At 39.9% G+C, this 24852-nt stretch overlaps 1 protein-coding gene across 2 annotated transcripts in view; it reads left to right on the top strand.

Annotated features, from left to right (window-relative positions):
- The first annotated feature begins 3108 nt into the window (after window positions 1–3108).
- Window positions 3109–24852, top strand: part of LOC106748263 (endothelin-converting enzyme 1-like) — a 30935-nt gene continuing 9191 nt past the window's right edge. The window contains exons 1-5 of one of the 2 annotated variants that reach the window (XM_014626616.1): window positions 3109–3462; window positions 10355–10419; window positions 22505–22572; window positions 22823–23001; window positions 24088–24333. In XM_014626616.1, coding sequence (XP_014482102.1) covers window positions 10408–10419; window positions 22505–22572; window positions 22823–23001; window positions 24088–24333 — 505 coding nt within the window. In that variant the 5' untranslated portion in view covers window positions 3109–3462; window positions 10355–10407. The remainder of the gene's footprint in view (window positions 3463–10354; window positions 10420–22504; window positions 22573–22822; window positions 23002–24087; window positions 24334–24852) is intronic. The other variant, XM_014626617.1, reaches the window with a different exon arrangement.

The raw sequence follows: 24852 nt of genomic DNA, 5'->3' as shown, positions 1-24852 counted from the left end.
ATTCCTCGCGCACGCATGAACCGAACAGCTGAATAGAAGTGGGCAGATCCCACCGCTTGCATCGTTCGGTTTTTCAACTCATATTTCGATATCGCCGCCGTTAATAATCGATCCGCCGTCAGTCCGAGTCTCGCGCGCGGCTCTTTATAGATGACAAACGAGCCGCGGAAGTTTCGACGATGTTTGAATAATTCATGCCGGAAGGAGCCGTCGATGAGATTATTAATAAGGCCCCGGGGCTTCCTTTCGTGTGCGCGTTTTCACGCCGCTCGGATTAACAATTAACTCCAGATGGCGACGAGATGAAGTCGTTGAACTTGAAATTTCTTTGCATATTCTCCCGGCGCAATCGATTTGGTCGGAAAATCGCGTTTTACGGCGAATTAGAAATGGTAGATCTTTCCCAGTCCGAGTTCTCTACATTCAGTCCATGCTAATTAGCTTCTCTGTGTCCTACTTTAAGGCGGATACGATCGACAATTTTGCCGACGGCAGGATAATTCTGTTGACGCAGCGCGTTTTTCGTTTGTTTCAATTGAGCCACAACACCCGGCGTAATTTTTGCGAAATGTGCAGGAATTACGAACAAGGTGAGTCGTCGTAAACACAAGTATTTCATAACGGAAACTTTTTCATCGGAGGCTCAAGCCCGAGAAAAAATGTATGATTATATATAATTATTTAAAATCATATATGAATTTTGCCCATTTATGTGGTTACATGTATGATCGTATACTTCGATTATATTTGCATACAATTTGTAAACAACAATATTTTTTCGTTGTGGGCATATATGATTATACATAGTCACACGTGGGCAAATTTTATATATGATTTTTTCCAGGGAGTCCCTGATGGAAATATTTTGCTGAAATACTCTCTCAATTGATCCCATTTCATTAATATACGTAGTTTTCTGTTTAATTCAATAAATTTTATGATGTTTATCTCGAAAATTTTTTTCTTATTTTTCAAAATTTTATTTTAATTATATTTCACATTATATTGAATTTCACATGGAAATGCAAATTATGCAAATTATGATTTGTTTTGAAACATTTATTACTATATATTTCAATAATTTTTCAGTAACTTTCATCTCACTGTTCATTAAATTCATACCAATACTCGAATATAAGGAAAGTTAAAATATACTATTAAAATTTACAGAATTTAACTGAAAACCGCGTACATTGACGGAATAATAATGAAATTGGGTGAATTGAGAGAGAATTTCAGTAAAATTTTCGGCATGATATTTCCATCAGGTGTGTAATAACTTTAACCTTAAAATTTGGGAATCGTGGGAGTACTTCGTCGGCTATATTAATCACTCGTACCTTGATTGTTCGATACATCGAGGAATGTTTTTGCATTAGAGAGAGAGAGAGAGAAAGAGAGAGAGCGAATTAATCTCGATAAGATATCTCGTCGCATTCGCGATCTTACTTTTTTCAGAAATGCTGTGAAAGTGCTACACTGACCAAGAGTGCGCGTCGAGCTTTCGCTTTCGTCGTTGTTAACGCGATCCGCGAATGTGGGCCATGTACACTGTAACGGATTTTTGTTCCTGACAACAATCGAAAAGGAACCGCTCAATTGCTCTCCTCTCTCTCTCTCTCTCTCTCTCTCTCTCTCTCTCTCAAAATATTGCTTAACGGTAACGTAAGCGAATGCAACGAGGCGCGTCGAGCTTTCGGCATTGTCGACGGACAAAATTAACTTCTCCTTGCCCGTTTAATCGTCGATCATGTCGAGCATTCGATGAAAACGGTGGCTGATTGTTTCTTTTCTTTTGATACGTCCGGTGAGACATTCGTTTTTCGGATAGGTCCCTTTTAAGTATTTCGACGCGAAACGCGTACAAGATGCGTCTGTGTTTCGAGGAGAGAAAGAGAGAAAGAATAGAAGGGGAGGAAGGTGAGAGAGAGAGAGAGAGAGAGAGAGAGACAATTGGAAAAGAATACACGCGCGATGAAAACATATGCAGATCGAGGCCTCGAGCTTGTGCGAGCTCACCGACTGCCGATGTGTGGAAACAAGTTTCTCCAATCTGAGGTCCATCTAATTAAGTTTCCACCGACTCTCTTTCACCTACTTCGCTCGTTCGAGCCTCAAATTCTATCGCTGTTAACGAGCGATATCTCGTATTATGCCTTACAGTATCAACAAACCGAGACGCGAGGATGAGCGCGGCGGGATGTTTAATTCAAGACACGGCGTGCATCTTCGCGCTTCGGCGAGCGCGTAATTCGTTCATATTTCTTTTCTCCATATTCTTCTTCGAAGCGAACGTGCATTTGATTTTCCCGATTTCGTTACGGCGCACGATCTACCGATCTCCGCACGTGGCCGCGAAGAAGCGAGCTGCCGCGTACGAGGATGCCGCGTGCTGGCCCTCGCGCGGCGACCCACGCGCGCGATCGAGGGGAGCACACGTTGGGTCAAAGAGGCCAAGATAAATTGCGATCTAATCCGCGAGTTAGCCGGCAGCCAATTACGAGTAGTTGCGCGTCCGCAGGAAGAGAGGAGTGGCGCCGCGCCGCGAAACGTCGCACACCTCCTACCTCCGAGGCCTTGCGGGCAAATGCTGGCCGGCCGTAAATCCCTCGTCTCTTTAAAGCGCGCCGTCGCAGGGAAGCCGACGAAGATCTACGACGTCGACCGATCGGGATCGACGGCAAGGACGTGCGTCGTCGCTGCGCGCCCGACGCGAACTAGCAGCGGGGCTCTCGCGCGGATATTTTCTTGAAAGGTTAATACGCACGATTTATATATATATATATATATATCCCTCTCTCTCTCTCTGGGATATTCTTTAGAACAACTTTGTGCTGTATGAGATATATGTGTGTGTAAAGGTTCAATTATTGACCATTTTTTTATCTGATATAACATGGTTCAAGGTGAGCTTTAAGGTGAAGTTGCGATTGGGGCGTGCGCATTGTAAAACAACGCGAATCCGCTTTTTCAACGTTGCGCACGCAAGTTCGCAGCACAGCGATCTCTCGACGACCCCACGCCGCGATCCGTTCCTGACGGGGCATCGTGGCGCGGAAATAGTGGGGGATTCGAAGATTAGAGTCGTTCCTCCGCAAACCGAAACTTCAGTTTAGTTTACCAACGGCCCCCGAGTCGCATCCTCCGCCGCGGCCGGCACACGGAAACGCGGCCGTTCAGGAGCAACGAGGAGCAAGAAGAATAGGTGAGAGGAAACAGGATCTCCGCGAAGCGATGACGTGAAGCGACGAGAGACGCGAAGAGAAATCACAGATCGAAAGAGAGAGAGAGAGAGAGGATAACGCGCACTTGCCTTCGTGTACTCACACGTTCCGCGAGTCTATATTTATTTCCGCGCGGGAGGATCTCTCGCGACTCGGAGGGTCAGAAGTTGGTGCGGGTGTTCGTCGGCGTTGTCGGATATGCGCTTGTGAGAAACCCGCCGAGGGAAGCTGCGAACAGGTGAGAGCGCTGGTCGATCGACCCTTTGATACCGTTTCTCTTCGTCTGACAAGAAACTGAGATATTTATTATTTTTATATACCATAGAGCGAAAAATTTTAATGTTGCTGTTATAAAACGATTCACTGAAATTTTTGTGGCTCTTTAACACATTTCTGGAATGGGGAATGTGTTTAAAAATATATAGATATAATGTTTAATGTATATTTGCCTTGTTAATATATTACTTTTTAATATACTCGCCTTATTAAAGTGATACCAAAATTTTAGTGGACCGTTTTTAACACAGAATTTTTTTTACTGTACACCTTAAACAATCTGAAATTTTCTGTTTATTACTCTTATGTGTTACATTAAAAATGATAAGTGATATTTGGAATTGGGAAGAAGAAAGCCTCTCGTGCAGACAGATGGAACGTATCGTTAACGTTTGCTGGTTGTAAAGTACTTCTCGATTTTTTGATACCGATGTCTCCATGGTTAATCTATTTGTTATTATTTTTATATATCGCATTAAGAATGAACAATTTCGTGATTTCTTGGATTGAGCGAAAGAAGTTTATTCACTCTGGGTAGAAGAGAAGTATTTTTAACATTTAGAAATTCTCGTTAGTAAGCACATGACAAGTATTCTCACATACACACATCAATTTGTAATGCTGACAGGTCGAAAGTCTTTCTATAAAACACAAAACATTAATTTTATTTTCTGTGCAGTCTTATACAGTTTGTTGACAACAATACAGCTTATATAATTACATGACTTGCGTTTTAGTAAACTTTTTTTGCAAATTTTCGTAATAAGTAAATTGCTGTTATGAAGAAGAATGATGAGAATTTTTTGGGAAATTTGCAAAACTCTACTTATATGCGAAAAGTTTGTGGAATTGCACGATTCCGTGTCAATCGATACGAATTAAATAATATTTTAATATTGATTAGTAAATAATGAACTATACATAATGGAACGTTTAAATTCTTTGAGAAAGACTATCAGCAAATAATCTTTTTTCTTCTTTTTTACGGACATTCGTCTCTTTTAGGGCGCAAAACCATATTTCCTCTTTCCTTTTCCCTCATGTTTTAACAACTTTAGGTTCGTCTTCTCCTATTTATCTTTCCTTGTTCTCTCATTTATGTTTACTCAACTGTAGTTGGTAATATCCACCTTTGGTATCGATCTTCGAAAGCTCGTAGGCAGGAAAAAGCAAGAGATCTTCGCAGAACATTGCCTGGGATTATTTCGAAATTAATTGTCGGCTTGCTTTCTTTACGAAATGACTCGTTCACAAGTAGAAAAAGGTGAAGCATCCAAAGGGATTCATTTTCAGGGATTACTTCAAAATTATGGACGCCATTTCCAGGACTTCGTAAGTTAACTTACGTGGAAATTCGGCAATTATGCAGAGAGAAAAACTTTTAAACGTATATTCTTATCAGAAGATTTCCTCGTATCACGCATTTGATTCTTTTTATCGTCAAGACCATCCTCGGCTTCGAGACGTCTCGATACTTTTATCGAAGGTGAAAGCATCTCTCTCTTTTTCTCTCTCTCTCTCTCTCTCTCTCTCGTAGCGTTGAATATTCAAAATGAATTTCTTGGACACCTTCTGACGTCACAAACCGCAACGTTCATTACGTTCGCTCTGCGATTATCGTTTTTCAGGGCACGTCCATTCAAGGTAGTGTTCCGACAATTCGTAATAAAAATAATTTCTTCCCTGAAATTCCCGAATATAATGGTTAAAGTTTCCTCTTTTCTGTCCGCGAATTCTGAATGAAGAATGACACGCGATACACATATATAAAATATCAGAGTATCGCTTGCATCATCAATAAAGTTTAGTCCGTATCTACAATAGGTGTGGTAAGCTTTTAGCCTTTTGCTGTAAGCAATCAATTGTAAGACAATTTCCGACAAAAGACGTCTTCCGCGCTAACGAAAGTCGCAATAACGCTTAATTCTTAAAAATTGCGACGTCTGGAGACGCTTTCTGCCAGAAATTACGTTATGATTTAGAGCAAAAGGCTAAAAGTTAACTTATTAACTTTTAATTAACGTTAAATTATCGATCCGGATTTACGATAACGTAAATTCATCATAAGTAGAGTGAGCAGACGTTAACTTTTCTGTGATTCTTCAGCCGAAAGTTTTCTCGGTACCATGAAGCGTATCGTGCCGATCGATCGATCGACGATGTGCAGCAGTCGACGGAAGTATCGTCGGAAAAATCCGCGGTGGGAGATTGATGAAGTGTCTCCTGCAACAGGAGCGTCTCTCCGACGTTAAATCACCCTCCTGGCGACGCGCCAGAAAAAACGGTCGAGCGCATCGCTTTAAAGAAGTTAAATTTCGAGTTTATGTGATCCACTAATGCGGCAAGAGGCGGAGCGGTCTTAACGAATGGAGCGCCGCTCTTTTAACGCGACTCGCGTTTATGAATAGATTTTAAAACGGGCCGCTTTATCGCGGCCCTCGCGCGTGTTTTTCGGCGTTCGCACAAAGAGACGGTCTCTCTCTCCCCCTCTCTTTCTCTCGAACCGCGAGAGTCCGTTTATATCTTCAACATTTCGTGGACCTTGATAAGAAAGCCGTGCCAAAAAATGACGAGACACGTAGCCGAAAACATCTTCCAGGTGGGAGGCTCGCGTTCTCCTAATGAATATTCAACTGTTACCGAAACTGAAAGTTCTGCTATTACGAAAAGTCGCATAATTTCCGGAGCTTTGAATGAACCATCTCCGGCATCTTTAAAGAAGCATCTTCTATTTACTTGGACCCCTAAGTAAATATTTACTAAGGGGTACTTTATTTTATTCGGACCAAGTAAATATTACCTGAATGTACGCACTGTTTTTCTTCCAGCGTGCTACATTCAAGTAATATTTACTTAATCCAAACAAAATAAATTACTACAATACTTCTTAGTAAATATGTATACTCGAACGTAGCAATTTTTTCTTCAGTGTAGTTACAATGTTTAACGAACGTTTCGATCCATAATTTTTCGATCATCATCGGCGCAATCTTACGGCTTAACGAAAAATGGTGTTGACGTCAATTCATAAATGTAAAATTCTCGATGCCAACGTGAAATTCAGAAATTATGTAAAGTAAGACAACAGAAATGATAATTCAGATCCAGCATAGTACAATGTATCAAACGATTTTTCCAATGTGGCCGTATTATGCGTGTTGTGATCCACAGTGAAGTATACAATGAAATACATTAGTAAAGATTGTAACACACATCATAATTCCAGTTTAGCCCGACATTGCAAAATTTTGTGGTAATTTCTACCACAATACTTTCTCCATCTACTTTCGGGAAAAGTACACTAAAAGAAAAGTATTTGGTATTTTAGTTAATATAATTATCATAATGAAAGAATTACAGATAGAAGAACGATTTTTTTAAATCAGTGTTACTACAGAGTGCCAATGCTAGTAACCTTACATGTATATCGCTATTTTTGTAAATAAAACCACCAAAAGGATATAGTTGAGATCAGAGAGAACGATAATTTCTCTCGGTATAAACTTGAAATAAATTCGTAATCGTCGTTCTTATCGTTGTTGAATTAAACTCACAAATCAAACGAAGAGATAGTTCCTTATACTTCTTCATACCGGATAAAACTCGACCACGTCGGCCACGTTTCACACGACGAAGAGGTCGGATCTAATGGTTCAATTCGGAACTCGCGTTCCGTAACGCGGAGCACGAGCGTGCTCCATTTCGTACCTATATGTCTGCGATTGTGGACGTTCCGTTGCATAAGAGTAGCGGTATCTGTAGTTATCCACTTCGTGTATCTTTAATTGACGTTGGCGTTGGCGGCGTTAAATGATCGAAGATGACCACGCGGGATTGTTGCGCCACGATTATTTCTTCGTGCGAGATGGCGATTGGCAGCAGACGCGAAATCGAAAGCATCTCGCAGGGCGAGAGCAGGGTCGATGTTGCGTACGAGTCGAGAAGGTACAACTATCCCTAATGACGATGCAAATATGGTAGATATAATAAATTACGTATAAGGAAATTAATTACGTCATACGAAAGATTCGGAAGGATTTTTTCCGAGACGCTTATCTAGAAAAGGGTTGATTGTTAAAGATTAACGGATGAATAATGCGTTGAGAGGCCGAAAAACGGTAAGGTAACACAATTTCTTTTACATTTTTTTCATATTTTTATATTTCTAATTTTTTCTTTTTGTCGTGATAGAATGTATTAAGTGCGCCTTCTTCGTTTCGTCGGAATTAAAATGCAGATGGTTCTGCTTGATTATTCCTTGTAGTTGATCAAAGATAAACGCGGCATCAGGGAAAGTCGTCGATGAATAGGACGGCGGTAGTACCAAGTTTGTAATATCGGGATGCGTATAAATTTCTGCTGAGCCGATCCTGAGCGAGAGCGAGGCTGCGTGCCGCACGCTTTCGTCGATCCGCCGGGATGCATCTGATTTAATAATGATCTCGCGATTTCACGACGCAATTTTGCAGCACAAAAGGGAGTAAATCGCTGTGTGATTAGACGGAGGCGCGCTTTTCCGCGCGGCTTAACCCGCTAATCGGGAAAGATCGTTCTCAGATTTCGTCGGACGGCGCGGAGAGCCGAGAATTATACGTGCAGAGCGAAGCATCCTAAAATAAGTTTCCAACGATCTTAAAGCGATCGGTGACTTTTAAATCCGTTGCTTATTCCTGCCTGCGAAGATCCTGCGGATCGACTTGTTAAGCACGTAAGAGTCAAATCGCTGGTGTTTCAGCGAAAAACATTTAATGTGAGAATTACACTGAAAAAAACATCGCTATGTTTAAGTAAATATTTACTGAGCAATGTTGTAGTAATTTATTTTATTTGGATTAAGTAAATAAATTGCTACAATAAATAGCCCCTTAGTAAATATTTACTCGAACATAGCAATTTTTTTCAGTGTAGTTAACGAACGATTCGGTCCATAATTTTTGGACCATCATCAACGCAGTAATTTTACAATTACTGCAGCTTAACAAACAATTGGTCTTGATGGTCAGTTCGTAAATGTACGTGAAATTCAGAAATTATGCTAGCCCTAAAGTAAGATGCCTATCACCAGAAATGATAATTCAGATACAGAATAGTACAAACGATGTTTCTTGCGTGGCCGTTACAGATCGATGAATTTTTCTCGAAATAATTCCAGGCTATACAGGCTATCTCTTATTTTTCCCTTATCCCTACAAGCTTGATGATTTTGCAATCGATCGAGCAAACAATGCAAGAGAACGAAGCGAGAAATAAAAGGCGGCGTATCACCGAATATGAAGGAAGGTGGTAGCGAAGGAAAAAAAGAGACGTCCCAGAGATTTATCTAAATTTACTCGTGAGAGAAGAAATTTTCCCGATTAACGGCACACACGGTGTTTTCGTTCGCGAACGAAACGATCGTTTTGAGACAATCGGGTTGTCAAGCAACGCGTTGGCGGTTTAATGTACCGTGCCGGAGAGATAAATCATTATGAAAGTGGTACTATCCCGCCCGAGACTTCGTATCCGGTAAAAGTTTACGCGCTCATCCGTTTCTTCTTTCCTTCAGCTCTCCAAATTTCTACAAAAAGCTTATACACCGACGCTAATTGTCCGGCTTCGCTCGCGATTTTATCTCACGTGCCGCCATGGCACAGACTGGAAGCAGACCTAATTTCCTCTTTCAGACGATGTTTATGTATACACGCGAAACATATCTTAATAGCACAATTTATTGACGATGCATCAATATCGGTTATATCGGCATTCATTGGGGGTACATCGAATGAATGTTGCCCGATATAACCGGATAGCCAAACATGCAGATTTTGCACTTCTATGAATTTTTTCGACAGCTCGCTAGCAGAAATACAACAAGGATCTGTCGGCGGAACGTGATAACAGATTAATCTGTCATCAGGTTTTGCTGGCAAATTCGATTGTATTTCTGCTAGTAAGTGATCGACGAAAACACACCAAAGGGAAACAACTAAGGCTACTTTTAAAGGAATTGTATCGGATGACGAGGATCCCAACTGTAAATTTAAGAAATAAAGTATTAAAACTACGATCAAACCCACGTGGGGATTCAATTATGGGGAACTGCTTCGCACTCAAACATCAAAATAGTCCGAAGGTTTTCCATCCAAAGTACTTCAACTGATGTGACGAACGAGATTGTTCGCCATGACTTGGGCATCACCTTTGTTAAGGAGAAGATCGTGAATTTAAGAGAAACCTATAAGAATGGAATATCAAATCATCCTAACGAGCCAGTTGGTCGTCTCATGACTGTAAAGAATGCACCTCGGAGCTCAAAAAGGAAGCCGATCTGGTCGCACTGTGACAAAGTAACTGAGTTGGATGTATCAATGGATACATACCGCACAAGACAAAATAAATCACACGAATATTACTGAATATCCTTGAACGAGATAGATCGGAATGAGCAGATAGGAGTTAAAAAAAGTAAAAAGTTATCGGCAAAATTTACAGCAGATACTATGCAAAATCTGTTTCCGCGGGTCTTGGTTGTCTTTATATTGGGCAACACTCACTCAACGTACCTCCGATGAATGCCAATATAATCGATATATGGACCAATGAATTGTGGTACGCACGAACTCGCGAACGTTTGCAAAAGGAAAGTTCCTCTCACGCGCAACGACAGCGACGATCGCGACGCGTGTCGTTGTCCCTCGCGAGAAGACCCGCGTGATCACAAAGGAATCGCGACGAGGAGAGCGAAAGAAAAAAAAATATGTAATACCATTCGCGTTCTGTCATTCAATGCAAAACAAGTGATTCACTGCGCCGTCGCCGTTGTATCGAAACGCACGGGGATATTTTTAATAATAATCTGCCCCATCCTTTTGCAGATACGCGGGCTAATACCGCCGTCGGAGACAGCGTCGGGAAGGAGACCACAAAGATGAGATACAAGGTGAGATAAAGTGCGCTCTTTTTTCTCGCCTACGTCTATCCGACCGGCGAAATCGAACGTGTCGATAGGGACGAAGATAAGACAGATTCGAGTGCCATCGTCCTGGCTGACTGCCTGGCTGTCTCATCGAGCTCTCATTAAAATTCAGCCTCCGTGGCCGGTTTGAAGTAGGATTTTCCTCGTACCGCACAATTTTCAAGACCGCGGTCTCGCGCGTGATTCTTACGTTCAGCATCATTTATCGTGTGTGGATTGAAAACATGTTGAATTATCTGAAGTAATAGTATGCTTCCTCGAATTTTATTCTAATAACTTATTAGCTGGGAGCTCGGAGCGAGGATCTCGCAAGAATTTTCTCATCACACTTTGCCGAGAAAGATCGAACTTGATTAATTAATTCTCAGAATTATAAACGTGAATTATTCAGATTATCTCAAGACAGCTTTATCTCAACAGAAAATCTTAATTGGAGAAACACTAAACATTTTAAACAATCAGTCGTTAATCCGGTTAGTTCGGTTATAATAGTGTAAACTAGCAAACGCGCAAATAGAGTCCCTCCGACACAAAATCGTTTCCAAATCAGAGAATACGTTTTTGAAATTTCATGCAAATCTCACATTCCGTATTATAGTCTCATTTCACATTCGCCTTGTGTGCGCTGTCAGGAAGCCAATATCGCAATTGGCAGTGATTTATTTAAATTAATTCTGATTGATGATTGTACTTTGAAGGATTTATCCTGTTCGCCACTTTACTAACGATGAACCTTTGCCATCGGACGCTTGTCTATTCGTATTAAACAAATGTAAATTCCATCTACAATGCGATCTACTGTGTGTGTGTGTGTGTGTGTGGTCGAGCTGAAAATGATTTTACTGATTAAGACTTTTATAAGAAAGAGCAAATTTCTAAAGAATTCGCGAATTAAATTGCAACGAAATTGTCTCGGAATAACGAAGACTCATTACTCCGGTGAATGGATATATTCGGTTTTCTTGTTGTCGATCGCCGAGCTTGCGAGAATTTTATCGCATCCTATCTGTTGTTGGCGGTTTTCCTCCGTTTGATCATTCCTTTGTCTCGCCTCGCGATCGGCGACTCTACGTCTCGTATCTCACGTTACGTGCGCTGATCTGCATAAAACATATACGCACCCACTGCCTTGACTTATCGTCGTGTGCATCGTAAGATGTAGCGTTCTATTGCAGTAAGATGAAGCGATCTATTGCAATCTATTGCGTGCTAACGATCGCGATCTATTCCGCGCCGGCGTTAACGCCGCCGATGGAAGACTAGCGAAGTGCTCGCGCAACGAGATGAATCCAAATATAACAAGAATAAAAGTTAAAAATAATATAATAATATAATAATAAAATAACGATATAATACAATAAATATAAAGGAATGAAATGATATAATAATAAATATAAAAGAATAAAAGTTGACTTTTATCAATCTTTCGAAATAAATGTTTTCTAACATATCGATTATTTGTTTCATACATCGTTTCACGTATTGTTTCTTTCGCCCGATTAAATTCCACTAGGTGGAAAAAAGTAAATGGCTAATTAGAAAGAGTGAGTGGTCAAGCGGAAAAAGTAAATGGCCGATTACACTGCGCAACGAAAACCGCGGATAATCGGATATCGTTGAACCAATCGTGGTTTTTTTTACTCCAGTCGACCGAAAAAGAGGGTAATTACGTGCAGGTGAAGGATGATTAAAAAAAGAACAGTTATTAACGTCGGATATCGTGTTCTCACTCTCGCGACAGATAAGGTCATACCTTTCGCGGTCAATATCGATTCTTTCCTTTCGTAGCGCGTCTTCGCTGTGTTTGTATTTTTCTAAATTATACATTTTCCCTAGTTAAGAGTAAAGAAAATATAAATATTTGTGTATGGAGAAAAAGAGAAATTTATGCCCTCCACGACTGTTTGTTCTTGAAGAACGAAGGAAGTTAATTATACGCAGAGAAAAGGGTTTCCTTAGATTTAGTATTTCCGTTTATTTGACTGAAATTTATTTCATAGAAACAACATATACGAAATATTATTTGTTTGAGTAAAAATGTTATTGTTTCATTTAAGAAAACTCTATTATTTAACAGAAAGAACGCTATATTCGAAATAATATCTTTTAACTAAATAAAATATTATTTTTTACAACAAATTTTTCATTTAAAATAAAAATACATATTCGTTGAAAAGTCTGACGATCGTACTTATTAATCGAAACATTAGTTTCTTTGGAGCATACCACTAATGAAGTTTGTTTGGATGCAATAAAATTTATTAAATTTGAAGAAATCTTTTTCTCAGTGTAGATAAAAGAGAATATTTTATGCTCAATTACTTTTTTAGAACAAAAGATTAATCGTAAAATCTTAAAATTATAGAACATAGAATGTAGAATATAGAAAACTCTGAACTCTATACATATTTGGGTACATGATTCGTATCTTATCAGCTTTTGCTTCCAGAAACCGCGCAAGTATTCATTCATTTTTACTTATCTCGTACTTTATCAATTCCCTACTCGGTTCATCTCATTCGATCACTCTTCGCGTTATCACGTGAGGCACAGGTCACGCGTATGACCCCGTATTCCAGCGTGCCCTATCGGTCATCGCAGAACCGATCATTGTTTCGATCAAAAAAGAAGAATGGGGGGGGGACACGAGAGAAGTGGAGCGTACTGAGATCCGCCAGAGCAGGCGACGAGTTAAGAATCGCCCGAGGAATTCGAGTCAATGGCAAGGAGAGCACTTGAAATGAATTCGCTCCACGAGCCCTTTCCCGGAAGTCGTTAAGTTAAGCGAGGAAATGGCTGCGTATTGCGTATTTCCACTGCAACGTTAAAATTATTAAGTATTCATTGCTCAGAACACTGTACAATCGACAGTGCGAGCTACCTTTCGCATGAATTTTCATGGAGAATCGCATACATCACGCAACTGTAAAGTAATCTAGAAGAGTGAAAAATATTATGTCGGCATGGCAAATTGTTAGTTAGTTACTATAGGAACAAGAAAAAAATTGCTTGAACAGCAGAAAGACTTGTCAAGAATATTAATTACTGGACACATACGCGGGAAAGAAAGGATCGTACATGAAATTTGCTCATATATGACTATATATAATCATATGCCCACAACGAAAAAATATTGTTGTTTGCAAATTATATGCAAATACGATCGAAGTAAATGCTTCTGGTTACTTCCGACAGCAGATGATATCGACATTTAATTAAATGACAAAGCATCGTTTTATTTTTCGTACAGACATATATGATCATATATGTAACCACATATATGGGTAAAATTCATACATGATTTTATATAATTATATATAATCGTATATAATTATTTTTTTTCCGGTTAAACAGCAAAATAATTTGGATATGCCGACTAAATTCGATTGCTGTCACAAAAACAGTTTGCTACAACAACAAAATGATTTTTTTCCGTGCGTATATCAACGTTTGCTAAATTACCAATTATCAAGTTCACTCGATTCCAAGACGATCAAAGATCTTCTTCGCGAAAAAAATTCATCAAAGTAAGGATCTGTGGAGCCAGATATTTCTCATTCATCTGTTCGGATAAATTCCTTGCATCCGAGAAGCCGTAATATCTGCGGGAAGACATTAGCATCTAATGGCGCTCTGATCATTTCGATAGACGAGGTGATCGTGACAAGAGAGAGAGAAAGAGAGAGGGGAAGAGACTCCCGCCGAAAAAACAAGACTCAAACGACTCGCTCGTCTCGAGGAGCTTGTCCCGATTGCCGAAGCTCTAGAAGTCACTGACCACCTTCGCCGCCTGCAATTGTATTATGAAGTAATAGCGCGATAATGGTTTCAAGCAGCAACAGCTTGACGACACTTACGACTCCCCACATTCGTGTCGCGGAATAGAACGCTCAATGGCACATTGAGGCGTTCTACTTGCGCGAAACGGCAGGACACGATGGACGGCGTATATAGACTCGGGTGTTAGCCACTTTCGCGAAGGTAGACCTTCCCCTCGCGGTATCGCCATCTCGTGGATAAGATAATTTCGCCGTTCTCGTTGCATCCCCTATATTGTCTATCGAAAATAGCCACGAATAGCCAAAGCTGCCTTCTCAGATATCGCTGAAAAATTCGCGATGTCGCCTTTGATCCTCTTGGAATCGAGCGAACCTGAGTAATTAGCAAACGTTGATGTAACACACGGAAAAAAAATCATTTTGCTGCCACAGTAAATCGTTCGTTATTATGATGACAACGAAGAAATTTATTACGTGGAAAATATAATTTTGCTGTTGTAACAAACCGTTGTTGTTGTTGCGACAGCGATAAAATTTAGTTGATATAATCAAATTGTTTTGCCGTCTGTATATCCAGTAAATAGTAATTAATGCTTTTAACAAATCTTTTTGCTGTTCAAATAAATTCTCTTGCCGGTCCTGTAGTAACTAACAATTTGCAGTGCCAACAAAACATCCTTTCTCCGTGCACATGTAAGGTGCGTCCGATTTATTTTTTGCATCTGGGCGAATCGAGACGAACGTTGCATGTCACGCGGAATTTCATCGTATTGAAGTCCTTGTGATATTTCAACGCAATTAAACAGAAACTCTCCATACCGACCCTTTCTTTTATAATTAGGTGTAAAAGTGTTGCGGTACGATGCGTTTAAAAACAATTCGCTCGCGCATTGACGCGGTGATTTCTCCGTACCTTATTAACGGTTACAGCCATTAATTGTTAATTCCGGCGATTAATCGTCGTGCTGAGAAATGCGCCGTTACACCGGCTGGAGATACGAAAGACGCGCGAGATACGGCCGGGACCAATGCAAACGACGCGGACGTCGTCGTCGTTGCACGGCCGTGTATATTTCGCGAGGAAGCCCTCTTCTGACAAAAATACGCCGAGCATTCGCCGCTTCCTCCGAGAAGAGACGGTAGACGATAAACGAGAATAATGAGCCGGTCTTGTGGAAACACCATCATCCGCGTCTCTCAGGATGAAATTCTCGAGATGACAACGACCCACCACGCGGCCGCCAAATTTCTAAGTCGGGCCGTTTATTTTGGATGTGACACGAATAACGCGCTTTAAAACGCATTCAAATTTACCGACGCGATGCAAACCGCCACGGGGTATATCCGCTTCAATACGATTTTCAAAATTTAATTTGAAATTTAACGTACGTGTTATATTGTTATAAACATGACATAAACGAGATGTTTATCAATTTTCATGTGAAAATCTCCTGAAGCATCTCTGTAGGGAGAAATTAATAATTATCTTTCCACAGCTTACTATATATATTGCGACTTTAAATTATAAATGATCTTTTTACGAACGATCCCCTTGCAATGCACAGTGGTCTAAAATATATATATTTCTTGGCCAAAACTCATATTTTGAAGTTTCACCTCAAGTTGATGCAAATGAAGTTTTATAATGTCCTATAGTCAAATAATCATAGTTTGTTGTCATTTATTATTTTGTCGCTCATTGGTAAATGTGATGCCAAGAATATCATTTATTTCAAAGTAATTTTTAACCGCATCCTTCGTGCTGCCAAAATTTGTGTGTGTTACATGTACTAATTTAAGTAGTGATTGTAGTTAAATATTATATATATTTATATATATATATATTTATTTAATATGATAAAAAACATGCCGCGAAGTAAGGAATTTCATATTTTGTTGTGTTTTCTTATTCCTGGAATGAGATAACAGCAAGATTTGTGGTTAAACTAAGCGTAATTTTGCAAAGGAAGAGTGTTTTCTTAAAAAAGTCCAACAATAAGACAATTGCTTTTAATATAAAAAATTATCGCGATACAGGAATAGTCCAGCAGTCATAGGAAAGAAAAGATTATGACATTTGCATATCATTGCATTTATTATTATTAAAATTTTGTATCAGCGCTTTTATTTCGATTATCTTTGGCTGAAGACAACCGCATTCTATGGTCGAAACGTACTAATATGTTGTTAATGTTTAATATTAAATATAAGCACTCAACAACCGCCTTATCGTTTGATTCTCGTTTTCTTCTCTCTTCTTATCTCAGAGCCGGTTTTTCGAGTGATTATTAATAATTCAGTTTCGATCGGCGATTTTTTTTCCTACGATTCTTCGTCCACCCTGAGTTCCCGTGGTTGAACTCACCACGTTGAATACAACAAAACAATCGTATGCCCAGCGTCCACAACACTGGTTATTTATCGCGCGATTCGCGGCCGATCGCGGAGGAATTTATCAACGTGACGCAACGAATTAATTACAAGCGATATCCCGCGACGGGAGACAAAGGAGACGATTGCGCTTTGCAGCCGTGAGCATAATCTACGGGCAGATAGCCGACGCCTTCTCTTATCGACGAGAACGCGAAATCAGTCGTCGTTCACTGGTGATTGCGCATTAATAACAGATCCGCCGCGGCGGCGAGAGAGACGCGCGCTTCGTTCATTATTCGCGACACTCGTGAGACCAATTCGACTTCTCGATCGTGGATCGTGAATTAAAATTCCACTCGATTCGCTGTGTGACGTGCCCAATGTTGGCCGTCGTGGAAACGCGCGGCGAGAACTCACGGATTCCTACCTCCCGTCGTTCGTCAAATGTCTTACGGCGCGAGGACACCGTGATCAGAAGCGATGTCAGACGGATGACAATTACCGGCCGTCAAGGACGAGCGATCGGAAGCAAACAGTGAGGCCGATGACAATTGCTGACCGGTCGCAAGTCACCGGCACCAACATGAAAGACATCCCTCCGCTGATCACCGACACAACCGAGATAGATGTCATTTTTGTAACGTCCCGATTTTTACTCGCAATTTTCGCGCGCGTTTCGTGCAAAGACGTTCGAGACGTAGAGAAGTTGTTACGCGGAAGCGGGATAAACATTCTGCACTTCCGTCGCTGGCATCGATAATTTGATTTTCATCCCGTATGACGAGAGAAATATAGAAAATAAAGAATATCATGCGCGCACGATTTTTGTCGATCTCGATTTAATAATCTTTTTAGATTTTTATACATTTTTATTCTCCTCTCTTACACTGAAAAAGGGTGCTATTATTCAAGTAATGTTTACTTCGTTCAAATAAAATGGTTACTTTAGTACTCCTTGGTAAATATTTACTAAAAGTAGAAATATAACTGAGTATATATGCAATATGATGTTTCCTTCGTATAAGTAGACATTTACTTGTATGTGTTAAAACAATTGCGACAAGTATTAAATTCGCACAATAATGAGAAAAGCAGAAATTTATGTAATTTTTAGAAAATACCCAGGCAGCACAAAACCTAATACTGGGACATGAGACATCTTTAAGATACTACTTAAAGTCGTCTTTAAGTAAGACGTTTATTAGATATTTTTCAGACGTCTTATAAACGTCTTACGTTCCAGTTTTAGGTTTTGCGCTGGGTAATTTATCAGAAACAGAAAAAACAATTCCGTTGGTATAACTGAATTTTTCGTTGCCTGGGAACCAGACGAAAATTCCGTTGTAGAAACCGAAAGATTCCTGCAGCAGGTTTCTACTTAATCAATTGTTTTCAATTGTCTCAGTTAAATTTTAGCTGCAGCTAAATGTTGAAACGAATGTTCTCAGTCGCTGTAATAAAGATATCACTTGTCGCCGAGTTTTTATTTCTTATCACTGAGCTTTTATCTGGCTTCTACTTTGTTGCAGGAACTGAGTTCTTTATTTATAGATCTCTTCAATGGGAATGAAGTGCATCACATAATTCGAATAAATACTCCCTTAAATTTGGAACCATTTTATACTTACATTCAAGAGTTTATTTATAAATTAATATTATATTACTGCGTTCAAATAAATATATTTACCAGGACCCAGTGAACGCTATCTAACAATAACGTCACATCAATGTTATTAATTTCTCACTTAACAATGTAAATGAAATATACGTTGTATACAACAGCTACATTGTCGAGTGAGAAATTATAACATTGCTGTAACGTTACTTTGTGTTTACTGAGGAGCTATAGAAATATATTTAAATTAATAAAAATACTACTTGATTTAAGAAGTTGAGACACAGGTAATTAGGCATTTACTTGATTCTAACACTTTTTTCCGTGTATATATTCTTGTATATTTTCTCTTACATATTTCGCCTTATATGCTTTATATTCTTCTGTTCCGTACATTCAATTTTATATTTTATCTCATTCTCCTGCTTCTTTCTTTCTCTTTCGTTTAACAGGAAATCAGAGAGAAGAGGGAGGCAAATAATTATATCGTAGAAAGCGCAATTAAAATGGACCCACAATTGCGAATCTTGGGCTTGGTGCTACTATTTATCATAGAAAATCACCGCGCGTATGTTCAGCCTAACGAGAGGAGGAGCTGAAATAGCAGAATCACGATTGCGTAATTCTCCGTGCCGTTTGCGAGATAAATGGACAGAATGANGGGGGGGGGGGGGAGGACGATGAAAGAAAACACCGGCGCTCGAGTATTTCTCGGGTAAAGCATAACGATTCGGTGGCTGTGAGCGCGCATAATGAGAACGTTGTCGGGAAACGCACGCGGCTGCATCGTCTCGTCTCTCAGCTAAACGCGAAAAGCAATGATTCAGCTTTCAGACACCTTGGGGCTGATTTAGCTAACCGTCAAAAACGGCGCTAAATCGCGAACAAACAAGCTATCTGTCGCTGTATTATAAATAATATCACGATTATCTGTACGAAAAAATCGGACGGTAAAAATTAACTGACGGCGCGATCGAGAGAATAAAGTCGCTTTATTTTACTATATCTCACATAATACGGCAATATCATATTTCTATCGCAATATTACAATGTAATATAGTGAGAATATTGCTATAATATTACTGAGATATCGCGGTAACATTAAAACGAATCACAATAATATTAAAGTGACATTTCACAATTTTATATTCCCTTACAAAGAGGTACTAGTAACTGTGACAAATTGACCAGTGATAAATTATTGCTTCCTAATTGTTTTGTTACTTATAGGAGAGAAAAAAAGTTATTTCATACGTTCGCCTCGTGGTTTCTCTATCTATTCTGACCGGAGGTCACCCCCCAGCCGACTACTAAACTTGCTCGCCGTTGTTGAACTTCGACGGTAACCACTGACTCTACTGACTCTGACGATATCAAATTATCATGAAAACCAACTAATCATATCGAGCAATTAAAATATTGTTTAGAATTTCGCATGCTTAAAAACATTTTGAAAATTTTTTTATTAAATAACATTTAAATATATATATATATATATATATTATATGACTTCCTTTCTCAATGTCTCTATTTAAATTTCAATATAACATTTTTAATAGCAATAAAACACAATTAAAATGTCTCTTGAAGTCACTTGGCTATTTGGAATGTGACTGTACTGCAGCAATGTTACTGTAATATTCCAATGTTATTTACGAACGTGTAATATATCAATAACATTTCTGTAACATTTTGCTGTAATATTTCCGCGATATTGCAATTTTACTACGGTATCGCTACAGTATTATGTGCTGCGTGGGATATTTTAGCGGATATACAGCAAGCTCGCGAAGACTGCGCGTTATGAAGTGCGAAAAAAAAAAGGTGAGTCTGCCGCTGGGATCGCTGGCGGCTAAAAGGCTCGCTAAATAAAGCGACGCGAAAGGAGACAAGTTGGCGTAGGCGATATGTTTGTCGATGAAATTAGAAGAGAGGAGAAAGCACAAGGCGTGCCGGAGTCAATTGTCGCGACTTTTCGGATCAGTCGTTTCTCGTCTCCCTGACAGATTAAAGTCCGAACACACAACACGTACACGACAACGACGAAAAAAACATTCAGTTGAGCGTGATTAATATTAATTGAAATCGGTGAGGCCGACTGGATAATCGGGCGGCTCTCGAGGGCCTCGTGTGTCCACACGGAGAAAACAAATTGGGACAGCAAATGTTTGTCGATATAGTGACAGCAGAAAGAAATTCGTTTGGACAGCAAAAAATGTGTCTGGACAGCAGAAAGATTTGTTTGAATTGTCCATATATTCGGCAAATGGCAATTAGCATTCCTAACAAATCTTTCTGCTGTCCAAAAAAATTTTTTACGATCTAAACGAATTCTTTTTTGCTTTTCATTATTTTGACAAACGTTTGCTGTTCTAGCAAAATTTGTATTCTCCGTGCAAATGAATCACTTTTTCCGGCTGCTTTCCTTGCGGTTAGTGGCACAATATAAAAAAATATGATCAGACTCGATGTTGGTTGACGTAGATCGCCGTGCCTTCGGGTTTTAACGCTTCGTTAACGGTCGTTAAAGTTGAGCAAAAGAATATGAAGTCGAGGATATTTCGGAGAATCGATGCAATCCACGATGAAGTTAAAGAAACATCGTCGTTTGCACCGTCGCTTTCATCGGCTTCCCCGAGAACGGGGTGATCCTCGGAAGCGAGCAGCCGGAAGATCCTGGAAGGACACGAAACCGTGTTGCCGAAGCGAAATGCTTCTTTCCGATCTATTTCGCTCGCACGCTATAATTATACGGCAAGGAACGACCGGCTCTCCCTCTCTCTCTCGATTCAGATACCAGCGAGGTGTCATCCGCAAAGCCGATCGCTCACCTTGCCCCAGAATCGGGGGAATCACTTCACTTAGGCATTATTCGCCCGATATCCTGCCCCGCGGACGATCCTCGTTCTATTAAATCCCCGATCGGGGGGAGAGGGGGTGACCGCCGTTATTCGCGGCGCAACGACGCGAAAACCGAACGAATGAAAAGCGAATGCTTACGTAAAAGATACGTATGACCAGATCGACCGAAGTTAACATCAGTTGCGAACGACGTGATTCCTCTGTGATTCGCGCTTTCATTCGGCGCTTCGACCGCTACAGCTTTTCGCGCCAATTTGTCACAACACACACTCGCGCGAATATACGCTTTCAACTACTCACTCCGCTTACTTTCGGTGACCTAAATATATGAGCATTCGATAACTGCAAATGCCAGAGCATAACGTGTAGAAGCAACGGATAAATCGTTTAAAGTGTGAACGATAATAATAAAGAGCGCGGCCACAGTGCGGAGGAAACAAGTTTTGCTGGGACAGCAAATGGTCTGTTAATATGGTGATGGGAAAAAAATGTGTTACACGGAAAAAGTAATTTTACTGTTGTAGCAAAACGTCGTTGCGACAGCAATAAAATTTTGTTGGTATAACCAAATTATTTTGCTGTCTGTATATCCAAATGGCAATTAATATTCTTAACACATTTTTTTCCGTCATTATATTAACAACTTGCTGTTAAATTTTTTCATTTTCCATACAACTGTGTATGCGCTGTGTTCCCCAAATCCATTAAGTGAAATAAACGATTGGAATGAGTGTCAAATTAAAGATCTCGATGAGCTGAAAACACATCTATAGGTTAGAAGTTGATCCGGTTTTTCGTTCCAAAAGTATAGAAAGTTCAAAATTCTAAGTGGTTTTTGATTAATTAAAATATTATTAATATCATTTTATTTATAGAGGGGACACAATTTATGCCATTTTGTGGAAAGTAATTTTAAGAATGTATGAACAAAATTGAAAAGTCAACGTGACAAGAGCGTCGAAGCGTGCGGACGCTGCGAAGCGAAGATTTTCGATGCACCGTCGACTCATTATTTCGCTAAATATATATATATATATATATATACAAATATATATATTTCAAACACGTTTGTTCACATATCCCACGGAACATTTTGATAGCACTGTCCTTCGTCCATGATCACTGAATTTGATATCCATTTCAATCATTCATTTCACCGAATGGATTTGGGAAACATTTTGGCCGCATGGCCAATCGATTGAAATCTATCGAAGGACCAAAAATGTCTCGTCATGCTACTATACCCGGCATAGCGAAAGACGTCATAAGGACGTTCAAGAGATGTCTGAAGGATTTTGGACGTCTTTACAAGATATGATTTGCCAACTGCTTCGGATTATTTATAGCTCCGATTCGGATTTTCTAGCGAGCGTCTGCGGTTGGTCATCGTCCGATCGATGTCATCGTTTCTCTTTCGCAGGTGAACGACCCGGAAGATAATGAGAGAGGCGCAGGGGAGAACGCGAAAGGAAACTCGGATGTCTCGTGGTAATTAGTATTTTCTTTCGCTTTTCGAACTTTTCCGTCGCATCGCACAGATCGCATCTTATTTCCGAATTCCATTAAATTCGACTTTTTCAACGAAAGAGATTACATTCTAAAAACGGAATTCTGTATAACAAGTACAGGCCTCCGATAAGCACCTCTTTAAATCGCTGAGCATAAGTTAGTGTTTCGTCAATCGTCGACTTTGTCTCCTCGTGAAATCCGTCATTATCATCGAGATCGTTTTGCCCAGGCATTACAGTCAAAGAAACGAGAAGAAATCGGGCGGTAAGGAGATGAGGCTCGTGATCGTCGTCGGACTGTTGACGGTCACCGTCATCGCCCTCGTCGTAACACTGACCTTGCAGATGGCGGTTTTCCGTAGGAGGGAATACAAAGAGATGTGCCAGAGCGAGGAGTGTATCAAAACAGGTACTAGACGCCGTTATCTTTTCAGCTTACAAGGAAAAACGAGGTCGCAACACACCTGTTCTTAACGTACGGAGAAAAAAGTTTCTTTAGATCGAGTATTTCTATTTATTTGACTAAAATTTGTCTCATCGAAACAACACATACGAGATATTATTTGTTTGAGTAAACATTTCATTCACTCATTCAAGAAAACTTTAACAGAAAGAATGCCATTACTTGGGAAATAATGTCTTTTAACCAAATAAAATATTATTTCGTTACGATGTATATGTAAGATGAAACAAATAATTTCTTTACGAGAAAATCATCTTTCGTTTAAGACAAATTTCTTATTTAAGATAAAGATATTCGTCGGAAAGTCTGACAATCGTACTTATTAATCGAAACATTAGTTTCTTTGGAGCGTGCCAATGATGAAATTTGTTCGGGTGCAATAAGATTTATTAAATTTGAAGAAATCTTTTTCTCAGTGCACATTCTGAACCGTATTCCGAACGATGTTGGCGCGCTAATGAGTCAACTTATTAGTAGTTTTGAGCAGGTATTTTGCTATAGAAATGCGTAATTATTGAATTTTCCTAACAGAACCACTGTTATTATCGCGTTTACAATATACTGAGAATGCTCTTAACTTGTCAGCGCGCTAACAAATCGTTGTAAGCGTGTACGGGCCACACGAAGAAAACAAATTTTGCTAGAACAGCAAATATATTTGTCAATTTATTTGTGACAGTAAGAAGAAATTTGTTCGGACAGCAAAAAATTGGTTTGGACAGCAGAAAGATTTGTTATTAATTGTCCATGTATCTAGCAAATAGCAATTAATCGATCTTTCTGCTGCCGAAACAAATTTTGTGCTGTCTAAACAAATTATTTTCCTTGCTATGTTGACAAACATTTGTTGTTCTAGCAAAATTTGTTTCCTCCATTTATCTCAACACACGGTGTATACGTACATTGTTACATATACATTATTACAATATTATCTATATTACGAGTATATTATACATTGCGTACGATTATCGCTCGAAATTACGAATAAATGTAGAGCGACTCGGGGATAACGTGTTGGCGTTGTGTCGGTAGCGGCGCGAGTAATAGGCGCGATGAACCGATCCATGGATCCTTGCCAGGACTTCTACAGTTTCGCCTGCGGCGGCTGGATCGACAAGCACCCGATTCCTCAAAGCCAAAGCTACTGGGATCAGCTGAGCCTGCTCAGGGAGGAGCTCCTAAAGAATTTAAGGCTCTTGCTCGAAGAGCCGGACAAAGAGACTGATCTCAAGCCGGTGAAGCTCGCGAGATCTCTTTATAGGACTTGTATGGACGTTGGTAAGCTCCGGGAATAAACATTATTAAATGAGAATGTCAGGGACGGAAAAATATAATAAGTGCGAAACATAATGAAAAATTTCAGTCAACAAATTTTAGTCAAATAATGCTAAATCTAAAGGAATCTTTTTCTCCGTGTACGTGAAGTCGAGAAGCATTTTTCTCGAGATCGAAGGAGAGAAACGCGCGCGCGTTGCGAGAATTATTCCCTCGCGGATCAAACGATCGAGTCGTTAATAGAAAACTCCGATCGTTAACACTTGTTATCACCGGCGATAAATTATTCATTAATTGTTCGCGCTCGGTCGAGACACTGGCGTCATTTACATAAGCGCAAAATTCTAAAGGGTAAGCGCTTAACGCCGCTTCGTATCGCAATGTATCATTACTGTCGCTTTACTAACAACGTAATAACGCAAATTGACGGCTCCGTTACCACGAAGAAGTAAGAACCGGAACTCGCGCAGCTGCGCGATCGCGATTATAAATTAGAGAATGTCTCGGGGGGGGGGGGGGGGG

This window comes from Dinoponera quadriceps, unplaced genomic scaffold (genome assembly GCF_001313825.1).
Source record: "Dinoponera quadriceps isolate SergipeBrazil2010 unplaced genomic scaffold, ASM131382v1 scaffold2600, whole genome shotgun sequence".
Lineage (NCBI taxonomy): Eukaryota > Metazoa > Arthropoda > Insecta > Hymenoptera > Formicidae > Dinoponera > Dinoponera quadriceps.
The sequence above is the reverse complement of the archived record's forward strand: the minus strand, read 5'-3'. Positions and strand labels throughout refer to the sequence as shown.